Here is a 13819-nt window from a genome sequence, read left to right as displayed (position 1 = left end):
GGAACATCTTTGCGTGTAAATGGGGCTTAACCCTTTGCAATCTGCTGTCTTCCTACATTCTGATTGAAGCTTGTACAGCTCCAATGTCAGAAGACGTCCAACAGGATATTCTTACCATCTATTGCCAGCCACTCCGCTGTCGGAACCTCTCTGGCACACACACACTGGCTTTAGCCAGCAGATGGCACTGTTGTATAACAGCAAAAAGGGAAAGCCTTTTAGGAACAACTCTGCCTCCATATACAATACATGATCTAACACTCTATACCAGTCTGCGCCTACTTACAATTTCTTACGACACTCGCTGGCTCGATCAATTTTGAACTCCGGTAGACTGATAAACCCCTCTGCTTTTTCTTCCTGGAATAAAAATAAAGTAGAAGCTGATTTTTTGAAAAAATAGTTCACAAACCACAAATGATTAAAGACATTTTGCACAATTACCATAGGATTGATGTCACAAATACAGACAATACAGAATAGCAAAAGTCTGTAAAGTGAAGGCCCACTTTAGTCCAATTCCTACCTGTCTGCAACCACCACTGGGGGCGCTTAGAAGCTGACTGCATATTGGGGCAGATTTACCATTGAAAACGCAACAGTTTTCTGGTGCAAATTGTGCCAGAAAACTGTCAAACATGCTTTGTGCCACATTTTTTAGACACTTTTGGACACTTTACGACTTGTCTGAGAAAAGGGCATTCCCTCATGGAAAATGGGCTTAGCCTAAATGCAACATTGTGTGCAAATTTTTGGTGCAATTTTTCACGTAAATTAAGCCAACCAATAGGTTGTATAAAGTCAGACTAGACCGTTAAAATTCAACAAATTTATCATTCACAAGAGCCACTGCGATAAATCTGGAACATTTTAAGACGTTTAGTCCAACTTTGCACTGACTATTAGGGAATATTAGTAAATCTGCCCCACTGTTTATATATTTCAATAATAAATCTATATGCAGTGAGCTCCCTCTAGTGGTGGAATCGCTATGACCATGTTCATTAGTGAATAAAATGTGTGAATTCACTTTAATATTGGACTCTTCAGGTTACGTATACCTGGAAACAAGTATCTGGGACCCCAAAGGCTGCACGCTAAGCTAAGAGGAGTAATGCTTTAGACAAATGCTATAATGCAGGTTTTATAACGTTTTTATGACCTTTTTATCCCATGTACATGGCAATTGAAATGGTTGCTGGTTCTCCTTAAGTAATGTGTGTATATGCTGCAGCAGTTAGAGAGTCAAGAAAAACAGTTTTGTACTGTATTCATATGGGCGTTCATATTCACATAGTTGTATTTTACTCGAATGGACATAAGTTAAAAAAAAAAAAAAAAAAGGCTCAGCATATCCTATTTGTGGCCTATTTTCTCATGAAAATCACCCATTTAAGTCAATGGGTGTATTAAAAAAAAAAAAAAAAAAAAAAGAAGTATTACACTTGCATGATGGGAGTGCAATCTGTTTTTAATGCATTCAAATATTGGGACTATAAAAAAAAAAAAGAAAAAAAAAAGAGAGAACCAGGAACCACAGAAGCGGTACAGATATGTGCTTTTCTTATGCACATGAAAAATGGGTGCAAGAAGAATGGAAATTGCAAAAACACAAGACAAATCGCAAGGAAATTGTATAAAAAAGCAGACCATTTTTTCAGAATCACACTCACAACTGCCTATGTGAATACAGCCTTACAGACAAAAGAAGTTCCCTCTGGTAAACAAGCTGGCTGGCCATTCCCAGAGACTTATGCCAATATCAGCAGTGGAGCTTAGGTTGTAGAATGGACCGCAACCAGAGTACAGATGGAGACCTAAAGAGAAACCGTGCAGCATGAAACTGGTTCTGTTGCTCCCCATGCTAGAGGCACAGACAAGAGCCTCAGTACTAGAGGGGCAAAGAGGTAATAAGCCCAAACTCAAGAAACCAATTCCTCTTGTCCCAATGTCTAGGGGTTCAGATCTTTCTAGTCCCGTGATCTCTAAACACCGATGAGAGGTCTAAGTAGTACAAAGCTGACAACTCCAGGGCAGCTAGTCTAGAAGTCACAGACAGTCCAAAAACTGCAGAATGGTGAGTAACCAGCCTGAGGGGATTACAGTCAGAAAATGATTACTTTAAAGGAGAAATGCCTTTGTGATGACAGATGACTATAACCAAACTTGTCTCCACAAGTAAAGTGCACGTTAAATTGCCTCCTCTGGACTTTCTCATTTGGGGTTCACACTGCAGCACATCACGGGGACAATACAGCCCACTGTACTCTTACCAGCACCCCATTATTTCACTGCGACAACCAGTTTGGGGAGCAGGAGCTGCATCGGACTACTGTGACAATATTGCTCACCTATCCCCAGTTCCTTTCCCAGTCATCATAGTTGCATAAAGATGAAACACTTCCAATAAAAAAATGGGCATTTCTGATTTTAAATGCCTTTAAAGAGGTTGTCCAGTTGCAAACTATTGATGGCCTATCTGTAGGTTAGGCCATCAAAATGAGATCAGCGGGAGTTTGTCTCCTGGGATCCCCACCAATGTCTGCATTGAAATGAATGGGAGGTATACCTTCTATTGCTCTTCAGACTCTGACCCCAATGTAGACGGAGCTGTCAACATCCAGCCTGCAGCAGTGAGTGTAGGGGCTGAGATCCACTGATTGCAAGGGGTCCCATGTGGCAGACTTCCGCCAATCAACTATCAGCTATTCACAGGGTCATTGTGCTTGTGCATGGAGCAGATTTGCTATTGTATGTAGTAAAGTAGCCATTGAAGTGAATGGGAACTTTACTTGTAATACCAAGCCTGGCCACTACCATTGGAACAGAGCTGTATGCTTGCTGCAGAAAGTAGCTCAGTACATGAGCACATTGGCAAACATCAGGGATCCTAGGCGGCAGATTATTAATAGTTTACAACCGGACACCCCCTTTATTATTTATCAGACAAATGTTGTAATAACGATAATATGAAAGCACTACATAATCTTAAATATAATGCATTATGCAGTGGTCCATTCATACTGTCGCTCTCAGAGTAGAGTTAGGCTGGCTTCACGCGGCCAGATTTGCATTGCGGAATCCAGGGTTGGCGACCGCCTCCCGCAGCAAAACCCATCCATAAGATACTAAGGAAAAGAGCTTTTTGCTGCACATAAACGGAAACCAACTGTTATTTTCCTTCTTGCGGAGGGAAAATTGCAGCATGTTCTATTTTTATGTGGGCTCCGCACGGATGGCTTCCATTGAAGTCAATGGAAGCCATCCGACCTGCTGCCTGTCTGTAATTAACATTGCCTAGCAACGGCGCGGGGAAATCTGCACTGTGCTATCCGCCGGCTCGCAGGCTGGACCGTCCGCAGTACAGAAAGCTTCCTGCACACAACAAGAAATGACAGGTACGCGGTGTCACCGGCCGGGCACAGGGTCTTATTGAAGTGCAGCTTCCCACATCCAGAATCCGACCCGCTCATGTTCAGCCTGCCTAAACTAGTAAGAAACTTGCCATGTAATTTTGCCTTTCTCAGAGAATCTTCCTAAACCAACCGCATATTAATTTCATTTTGTCCGAACATACTGCATGAAATATTTAAGGCTTCCTATTTGCCCAAATTATTCCGAAAGCCAGTGATTATCCATCCAAGTGTCACACTAGCCTTTGATTACGGTACTTTGCCTAAGGTGGCAATTCGGAGAAATATGTCACAATCACAGAAACCGTCAAAACTGCTCAATCACAAACATGAAACGTACGGCTTTTAGGGGAGAGTCCTTGCTGGATTTAAATGGGAGCTGTACACAGTGAAGCGCAAAGTATCAAAGCAATGTTGTGCTGTAAGCCGGCAGAAATAAGCTCCTAATACCATGTATGGAACATCGCGCCGTACATCAAAGCTCTTGAACTTTTTGTTCCAAGTTTAGCTTTGATACACTTTGTTTTACCTTGTTATTGCAAATGTTGCCCCTTATATGCACTAATGGCCTTATTTTGCTATGATAATATATTCTTACTAGAATCCATACCAGAAATTAGGATTGTATTCACTGCTGATGCTCTTGTATTATTATACTCATCCATTAATATTACAGAATAGTACACAACAATATAGAGAAAGATAAAGTACCTAGAACAAAGTTATTACCCCTGTCTGGCCTTCTAATACTATACTGTGGAAGAGCCCTTTTACTCAGAACAAAAGGCGTAACTTGAAGCTCCCGGGCCCCAATGCAAAAACTGTAACAGGGTCCCCAACTATAATGCTTTATTCATAGTACTGGACTCCCTATATGGAGAAGAGAGGCCTTATGGGCCCCCTAAGGGCTGGGTGCAAGCTCATCCCATGCATCTCCTATAGTTACACCCCTGCTCAAAACGATCTTCCAGTTTATCACTGGATCATACAAAACTGAATGATAATTGTTCAGTGTAAGCACAGCCAGTAATTGAATGACAAAAGAATGAACAATAAAAGAAACAAACTATCATTCATCTTTCAGTTTATGCAAATATAAAAATCAAACAACGATTGGCCAGTAACAGGGTAAACAGGCAGTCACTCATCTACGAACAACTGCCTGTTTACTGTGAATGGCGATAGGCAGCCGCAAGAGATCTCTGGTGCATTACACCTCCATTAGGTGAATCATTAAAAAGGATTGAAAGCACAGGAGCAATAATCATTGCGACAACTGTCAGGTGCCTAATGACCCTATAGTCATCCCATATAAAAGGACCCAAACATTGAATCACAATCAAAATAAGTAGGCTTTATTAACACTGATAACAGAAAATACATTTCAACTTATTAAAGGGGTATTCCGGGCATTTAACCCCTTGCAGTATTGATGATTCATCCATTGGATGGGTCATCAATAGTTGATCAGCAGGAGTTCCCTGATTGGGATCTCAAGCGATCACCTGATCTCAACTCTTGAACTTACTGTAGCGGGGCTGAATGTCTGCATTGAAATCAATGGGAGGTATACCTTCTATTGCACTTCAGACCCTAATGTAGACGGAGCTGTCAACATCCAGCCTGCAGCAGTGAGTGTAGGGGCTGAGATCCACTGACTGCAAGGGGTCCCATGGGGCAGACTTCCGCCAATCAACTATTGATGACCTAGCCTGAGCACAAGTCATCAATACTGCATGTGGTTAATTGACCAAAATACCTATTAAATTAGTTAAAGATCACACATTGTAAATGTACAAGGCACGATCTTGGAGTTTAAATTCATGCAACTGTAAATCTATGGCGTTGGTTTACAGTCACTGTCTCTACAATGATGTAAACCAAGAGAAGACAGATAGGGTTTATTACGCATTCATCATGTGATAGACGTGTGCTCTGCATGGCAAACTCACATCAAAGTGCCTGTGGCTAATGTCACAGGTGATGGTCTAAAATCAGGGGATGGTGGGAGGGCTAATAGGCTTCATTCACGCCACATTTAACCCTTTCCAATCCACTGTCTGACGTCTGAAGACATTATGATTTAAGGCTGTACAGCTCCGATGTTGGAAGATGTTGAACGGGGTTCTCTTACTGTATATTGCCAGCCTCTCTGCTGTTAGAGCCTATTCAATGTGTCACCTCATGCAGTACTGGCTTTAGCCAGCAGATAGTGTTGTTGTATAACGGCAGAAAAAGAATAAGCCCCCCCCCTAAGAAAACTAGGATACAAATTGGATTGGAAAGGGTTAAATACTATAAGCCTAAGAACTAGTAAAGCTCTGGATGCATACATCAAATGGTATGCTAGAGCCCAGCTAACCCTGTGTATGCCAAAAGAGTGTCCATGTTGAAAACTCCTGTCGTATACATCCAACAAAAGTGTCTGACGTAATGTGAATACAGTCTAATTGCATAGGAATACGAACAACTTTATATATAAAAACCCGGTAAATGCCGATTAGGGTGTTTCAAGGCAGATTAGAGAAACTTTGAACTCTGCTTGAAACACACTGTGGGTGAAGGACTGGGACAGAGGGCTTTACTAATTTTAGGTGTGTTCCCAACTTCAAATGGTGCCCTAGTTAAAAAGTTTAGTTTATAGAACAGTTTAGGTTTGGGCTTAATGAAAGGTTGTGTAAGGGAAGTACCATGCACTCCTCTACATCTAGATGGAGTTTGTGACTTGGCCTCCTGAACCAGTCTGGGATTCTTCACTACTGGAGTCCTTAGCAAATACATTTAATACTGGTAAAATGTATGCACCTAAATGTTTGGTTCTTGTAGGGTTTCATAAACTATTCTGTGCCAGGTTTTCTGCAAGCTATAGCCCAGAATTTTCCTGCATGACATGGTAAACAAGTTATTAGGTCAACATATCAGCATAGTCTGGAGCAGGTACGGTATTTTGGGTATGATCATCATTTGAAGTAGATAGACTCTTCCAATCCAAAAATATATGGAATTCTCTAGTTGCTTATTATGTCAACAATATCAGATAAAGGTTCATAGTTAAGGGAAGACGGGGGAGTCTGGAGAGGCTGAAACCTGGAGGCCTGGATATTTAACAGACCTTGTTGACCACTCAAAATTTGCACTTTCTTTGGCCTTAATAATCATTTTCTGAAGAATATGTTGTTTGTTGTTTTACCTTGTTAAGTTAAAGGAGTTGTCCAGTTGTAAACTATTGATGGCCTTTCCTCAGATTAAAGACCCATTTACATGCAACGTATCACTCAAAATTTGTTCAAGCGATGGCATATAAGCGATAATCGTTGCGTGTAAACACTTCCATCATTCACTCTTCAGCTGAACGATGATTTTAAGGTGAGCTTAAAATCCATCATTCAGCCGGAGAGAGATAACAGGGACCGCACACTGTGTTCTGCATGGGAGTCGGAGATTACACTGTATTCTGCTGACAGCCCTGCGAGAACAATGGCGCTGTGTGCAGAGTTCTGACCACATCATGTGCTCTGCAAACAGCTCCTGGAGGCCCTTTTACAATGGACATTAATGCAAAATGATCGCTAAAACATTCAATCTTTCAATCATTTGAAAGATTGTCTTTGCGCAAAAATGGGCCTAAAGTTATCAATACTAAATTAGAGGGGTCTGTTGTCTGGGACCCCCAGCTGATCAGCTGTCTGCCAGGCTGGTGTGCCTGTGCACTGAGCTGATTTCCGCAGGAAGCAGAGAGCTTTGTTCTTATTGTAGTAGCCAGGCTTAGTTCTGCAGGCAAAGTTTCAATTATTTCAATGGGAACTTGGACTGCAATACGAAGCCTGGCCACTATAATAAGAACGGTGCCAATTCCTCCCTGCAGAAATCATCTCAATGCACAAGCAAGCCAGCATGGAACACAGTTGGCAATTCAATAAAAAGAGATTTATCCCAACTTATTCTTAAACCGCCTAGAGGGCATTGAGCTAAACTATATTAAGAAGCCTCTTAGTATATTTGGTGCATCTTGGACTGTCTCTGTCCCACAAGCCAAAATCTATAGCAACTTGACGTAGATTTGCACTACAATTTATGCTAATTTCATGCATCAATTACAGTAAATCTGCTGCTCTCCCTCTAGGCCTTGCCCAGTTTATATAAAAAAGTCCCATGAGCCCTGGAAAAGGGTTAAAGTATTTTTTATAGCACCACATAAGTGGTGCAAGGCTCTTCGAGAACTCCCCTATTGGAGGCCTGCATAAATTATGCACACTAAGTGATACAGGCTGTTTATGAACTAGAATATAGCTGAGTAGTAGTTTATGGCTGAACTGGACAGATAAGAAAGAAATCACCCGAAGCCATAAACAAATGTGAACAAATGCTTCTGAATGAAACACACAGTCCTCTGTAGCGATGCAACATTCATGGCTTCAAACAGCTTTCTGTTTGCATAAATATTCATTCCCCAAGATTTGCAAGAACTAGTCAAGATTCCGATACTTGGTGGAGAATATATCATATTCCAGGGATGACAGCCAGAAAGTAAGTTTTAAATGTGCTTTGAACTTCAGTCTAATTTCTCTAGGGGGGTACAGTGTCATATTAAGAGGAGACCGTGAGCTATAAAATAAAGCAGATGATCATTTTATCAGAACTGAAGGGTTTGGGGTATACAAGTTAGCAGAAAAAGTATTTTAGCGACTTGCATTTTGTTCTCCAATTAAGAAGCTTTGCTTCCAATATTCTGTGGCGCAGCGTGTACATGGAAGGGTTTATAGACGGTTTGTTTTACATTTGTGCTCTCTAGGGATAACGATCATTTCTAAGGAGCACAGATTACAGAACACAAATCCGGAGCCTTTACTTATTCTAACCTAAACGTCCTAAGAATAACATGCTGGTTCTTTGAAAACATTTGTCTATTTAAAGAAGGACTAAAAACGGACATGACAAGGACAACGTGGACTGCGAAAACCATTTGTCACGTCTACGAGGCGTCCGTAGCTATTGGTGAAGAATGGATAATATGGCCACTTGAGGTGTTAGACATTTGTGTGCTTGTTCTTCATGGTTAAAGTCACGTGTGTTAAATCCGTGGTGCAACAACCACAGAAGTATAAACCTCAAAGTGTGTCCTTTACAAAGGGTGAACCTCGTACTAAAAATCCACAGCATAGATTGACTTGCTGCAGATTTAAAATCCGTGCCTCAAGTCAGCTTACGCTGCAACTTTTTTAAGCCTTTCCAATCCACTGTCTGACGTCTGAAGACATTCTGATTAAAGGCTGTACAGTTCCAATGTCGGAAGACGTCCGGCAGGGTATTCTTACTGTAGATTACTGGCCGCTCTGTTGTCGGGGTCCTCTCCAGCATGTCCCATACCACAGTTCTGGCTCTAGCCAGCAGATTGCGCCATTGTATAATGGCAGAAAGAGAAATCCCCCTAGAAATGGTTGTACACAAGGTGAATGGGAAAAAGTGAAGTCCCGGGCACAACCATACATATGAGCAAAGTGCCGTGCCTGGAAAAGCAATCAAGTCAGCTCATCAGCGGGTGTAGTACAACGGGGCCCCTCCATAACTTGTTTTGTCAGTGTCTCCTGTGTTGCAAGCACGATGTGTATTGCATAGCTTCAGCACTGAATGAGTTAACTGTCCGGTATGTGAACTGACTGTCTGGAAAATGTATCAGTTTGTTTGTCATGTGACCTTGTGAGATATATGTGCTTGCAAGTCGTGTCGAAGAGAGTTCTGTTCTGAGTAGGAGAAAAGGGTCTTCAGGAGTTCCACACAGCTACTTTCAACCTGTGTGACTCAGAATGGAAGAGGGAGAGAGAATAACCTAATGACTGTCGGGGACTACTACCTCCAAGAGTTCAGCAGCGTGAACCATGAGTGTGGACTGGTAGAGATTGGAAGAGAGAAGAGAGTGTGGTACCAGGCCAGGACCTACAGATAACTGTGGCTGTGGTTTCTCCTGATATCCCATGAGGTCTCCCGGTCACACCACCTGTCCAGGAAACTGCTGAACTGTATTTGTTGCTAAAGTTGAGTAAAATAACCGGTTACCCGTCCGTTTCCGGAGGCCGGGTCTTAAAAAGTACCCGTGGGTGTATGGATTTACGTCGACAACCAGGAATTCCTCCACTGAAGCTGTGTGAGAGAGGATTTACTCCACCATCTAGGAATTCCCAGCTGCAGAAGAAACGGTGGAGTCACGAGTGACTAAAGAGACTCTGGTAATCTCTAATTGGGTTCCCGTTTATTAACCTGCCCTTGGACATTCGGGTGGGAGATGGTATAGCCAACATGACAAGGCCAAACTCTACCCCGCTGTCTCCTAGGCCGTGGCCCACTTCTTGGACGCTGCACGGGGAACTCTCACCAATCAAAGGCTAAACCTGACTTTTTTTTTTTTGCATGAGGCAACATTGAAATGAATTGATTGGGAAGAAGAGAAGTTATTTTGCCTTCCTCAGGTAAAAGTGATTGATCTGGCAGAATGGTTGATACTTGGTGGGGAGGTTGTGTTTTTGTCACCCACCCTATGACCCACAAAAATCAAACAATTTATCTATAGTGATAAAGAATACAGTCTGTGGAACATGCAAAATTGGAAACCGAATCGTTCTTTGTGTTTTCCTTTGAACTAGGTGAATATACAGATGCAGTCAATTTTAGGTTGATTATGATAGCAGGGTACAAAGAGTTACCTTATCTTAACCCATTAAAGAGCTATTGTTCTCTTATCTTAACACAACAAAACCCATTGTAAAGCAATTGAAAGGGTAAACAAACCCCTTTATACCATGTCAAGCTAAAAAAATACATCTGTAACTCTATATATGCATTAATAGGACAATAATTTCCAGAAAAGGCCCATTTACACGTAACGATTATTGCTCAAAATTCATTCAAACGACCATAAAAGAGCGATAATCAATGTCGCGGGTATCGTGCACTTTTCGGTTGAATGATGATTTTAAGGTGAACTTAAAATTCATTGTTCAGCTAGTGAGCGATAAAGTATAAACCGCAGGTTGTTCTCTCCATGGGAGGCGGCAGATAACATTGTAATCTGCCATCAACCTCCAGCAGAACACTGCAGCTGTGTGCACAGCTGGGCGTGTGGTCACATGCTGGGCTCTGCAAACAGCTCCTTGAGGCCCTTTATCATCTACATTTGCATGTAAAAGTGTTGATGGCCATTAACACCTTATGCAAAATTTGTCAATCTTTCAGTTGTTTGAAAGATTTTTGCATGTAAATGGGCCTTTACACACCATTGTGAACAGATAGATGTCTTTACCTCCTCGTTGGTGTACCAGTATAGGGACGAGTCCTTCAAGACAAACCAATACTTTTTCCACTTCTGTGAAAAATAGCTCTTTGCATCTTTCTTCTTCCACAGCCATCCTTCACAATCACCGCGTCCCAGGTCCTTACACGATATACGTCTTTTACTTTTCCCAGGAACAGGACCTTTCGATGCAGAGAAATGAATCACATTAAAGCCTTGTGCAACTCCAGGATATAAACATCAGACTCGGAAAGAAAAAGCCATGATAAGGAAAAGAAGTGGTTATGCAGCATACTATGCATCGGGGGGACGGCGAGGACTGATAACTAGTCTCAAGCATTGTTCATACACTACGAGAAGAGATCTCAAGCGCCAGAAACACAGCTTGCTGCAGAGAAAACAAACATGTACATAGCGCAGAGATTACTGCAAATAAGACGTGCAAAACAAGATAAATGTTTGTTTTGTAAGTGCAACATTATTGTGCATTTATGAGGGCTTTAAATGATCAAACAGACGCTTGTTTTCATCTGGCGGGATTCTGAAGCTGGTGACTACAAATGCAAAGAAATATCCTTGAGCTATTTCGTCTGGAGATGGTGTAACATACTGCATGAAGCAGATATTCTACTTGGATTTTGCAGTATTTTACATCCATTGGTGACTGTTCATTAGGAAGGATCGGGGATCGGCCATTGTTACTGGATTTGGATGGCCAATCACATGGTGCAGCCCTGAATCAGAAAAATATAAAATTATACAGTCATTATGTGTAGAGGTGAAAATCAGTCGCTGGTTTTGCTTAACCCCTTAAGAACCAGGCAGTTTTGAATCTTAAGGACAAGGCACTTTTTAGGGATTTTGCTGCATTTTTTTTCTGTGACATATAGGGCTATTTTTTGAATATCTTTTTCATTGACTTTTTTCCCCCCGTTTTTTTTTAGTTTTATTAGGGGTAAAAAGCTAAAAAAATATATATTTTTTTCAACATTTATAGTTTTTTTTTTTTTAATTAATATATTTACGCTAATGGGTTACTCATTTTGTTTTGAATGTTTTGATATATAATATGTATGGTTTTGCATTACAGGGTACATACGGCGATGGTTTTGGTTGGCGTTGGCTTTGGGTTATTTTCTTTTTTATGTATATATTTTTATTTTATTCTGTAGTTTTGTTTCCCTTATTTATGTAATTACTTTTTTTACTATCTATGTCCGCCATGTAAGACCTCTGGAGGCCAGCCACTTTTTTTTTATTACACACTTTTCCACTGTAGCTAGGGCATCAATACATCCCCTGCAGTGACAATAGTCACTAGTAGAGCTGATCAGGGTCTGCTGGGACCCTGCAGCTGTGCTGTGCCAGGGGATCCCAGTGATCACGTGATCGCTGGTTCGCATAGTGGAAGAAACCTTTCCACTTTCACTTCTTAGTACATAACGCTCATTGCGCACAATGTACCAGGGAAAGGAGAAGGCAGAAGTAGTTAAAAACTGCTTCTCCTTCGGGTTCTCAGCTGTGACTAACAGCTGGCAACCTGAGCTGCTTCTGCTCGATTGCAGAAGCAGGGGCTTTAATATGGTGCCGTTTATTTAATATCAGCTGGGAATTATTGCCCAGGACCAAGCACTGTATATTTACCGCACTCTGTCCTTAAAAGTCTTTATTCCAAAATCGAATAAGGTATTCCATGTCTAAAGGTCAGGTGATAAATGTTATGATCGTGGCGGGTTAAAGCACTGAGACATCCACTGATCCTGAGAATGGGAGTCCCATATTTCCTCTCTCTTCATCACTGTGGGGTTTCTTCTCCCCCCCTGTAGTGAGGTCAGACTAAATAGAGCGCTGTCTGCACATGTGCAGCCACTGCTCAATTCATTTCAATGGGGCCGATGGAAATTTCCAGATGACTGTACTCTGGCAGTCCCTTTGAAAGTGAATGGAGCGGTACTGCACATGTGCGTCTGCAGCTCCATTCAATGTCCTTTACGCTGCAAGAGTTACAGTAAGCCTGCAGTGTGTAAGAGAGAGGACAAAGGATCCCCATTTTGTGGACCGGTGAGCATCTCACCAGCAAGACCCTTACTGATCATCAAGTTATCCCCTATTCTGTAGATCGGGGATAACTTTACATTTTGGGATAACCTCTTTAATGGGGTTTTTAGAAATGCAACAAATTTTTAAGCCATAAAAACTGTTTATGCAACAAAAACAAAACTCAGTCAGAAATAAAATAAATGAACAGATGCCCGTATGCCATGGTGGCGACAAAGTTTAAATCCAGTTTTTAGAGGTTTGTAGTAGGGCAGTCACTACTTGTGTCTACTTGTGCTCTATTGTCGCAGCCATGGTGAACATACAACTGTGCATTTATGTGGTTTGCAGCAAGTGCTGACTAAATTTGTTTTTGTTGCATTTGCGGAGTGGTGGCGGTCTCCATACCCACCTATCTCTCCCAAATCTTTTAATTTGAGTCTATAGCCAGATCCTATTCTCCCTGAATGATACATTTTCTACATGGGCTTTGGAACTATATTATTGGCTTAATCTTAATAACATCTCCTGTTAGCAGTCATAGCAATCAAGCAACATATCCATTTCCTTAAGCTCTATTTTCACTTCTCTCTCTGCTTTGCAGATCCACTAGGATTCCTTCACATAGAGAGCGTCAGATATAAGTACTGCTGTGGATCCATCCATGGAGATATCCATCTATCTATACAGTCATATCAATTAGTATGAGTTTTAGAGAGTGCATATTATTTTAGGTTTTTGGGTTTTTTTCCACCCCGATTTTGGTTTCTTTCAGTGCAATTGTACAGATAACTGGTCACATGGAAAGTGGAAATAAATCTGAAATGATTCATCTTTGTCAGATTTTTTAACGTGACCAAAACGTGACCCTTTAACAGGGGCGCGAAGACTTTTTATATCCGCTGTATGTAATAAAATCCCCTCTAACGCTTTGTTATGATCTGCAGCACATAAGGCATTAGTTGCCTGCAGTCCTGTTCTTTATCACTACTAGTGATCTCTCCTAAGTCATGTATACTAAATGACCACTTCATTAGAGATACATGCCCTTTCATGACCAGAGAATCCCTGTATGGAAATTAGA

General features: G+C 41.4%; 1 protein-coding gene across 1 annotated transcript in view; it reads right to left on the bottom strand.

Annotated features, from left to right (window-relative positions):
* Positions 1–13819, bottom strand: part of CNKSR2 (connector enhancer of kinase suppressor of Ras 2) — a 372341-nt gene that overhangs the window by 76888 nt on the left and 281634 nt on the right. The window contains exons 17-18 of the mRNA XM_066598620.1: positions 10708–10880; positions 287–360 (exon numbers count right to left, since the gene is read on the bottom strand). Coding sequence (XP_066454717.1) covers positions 287–360; positions 10708–10880 — 247 coding nt within the window. The remainder of the gene's footprint in view (positions 1–286; positions 361–10707; positions 10881–13819) is intronic.

The sequence above is a fragment of the Eleutherodactylus coqui genome, chromosome 4 (assembly GCF_035609145.1).
Source record: "Eleutherodactylus coqui strain aEleCoq1 chromosome 4, aEleCoq1.hap1, whole genome shotgun sequence".
Classification (NCBI taxonomy): domain Eukaryota; kingdom Metazoa; phylum Chordata; class Amphibia; order Anura; family Eleutherodactylidae; genus Eleutherodactylus; species Eleutherodactylus coqui.
The sequence above is the reverse complement of the archived record's forward strand: the minus strand, read 5'-3'. Positions and strand labels throughout refer to the sequence as shown.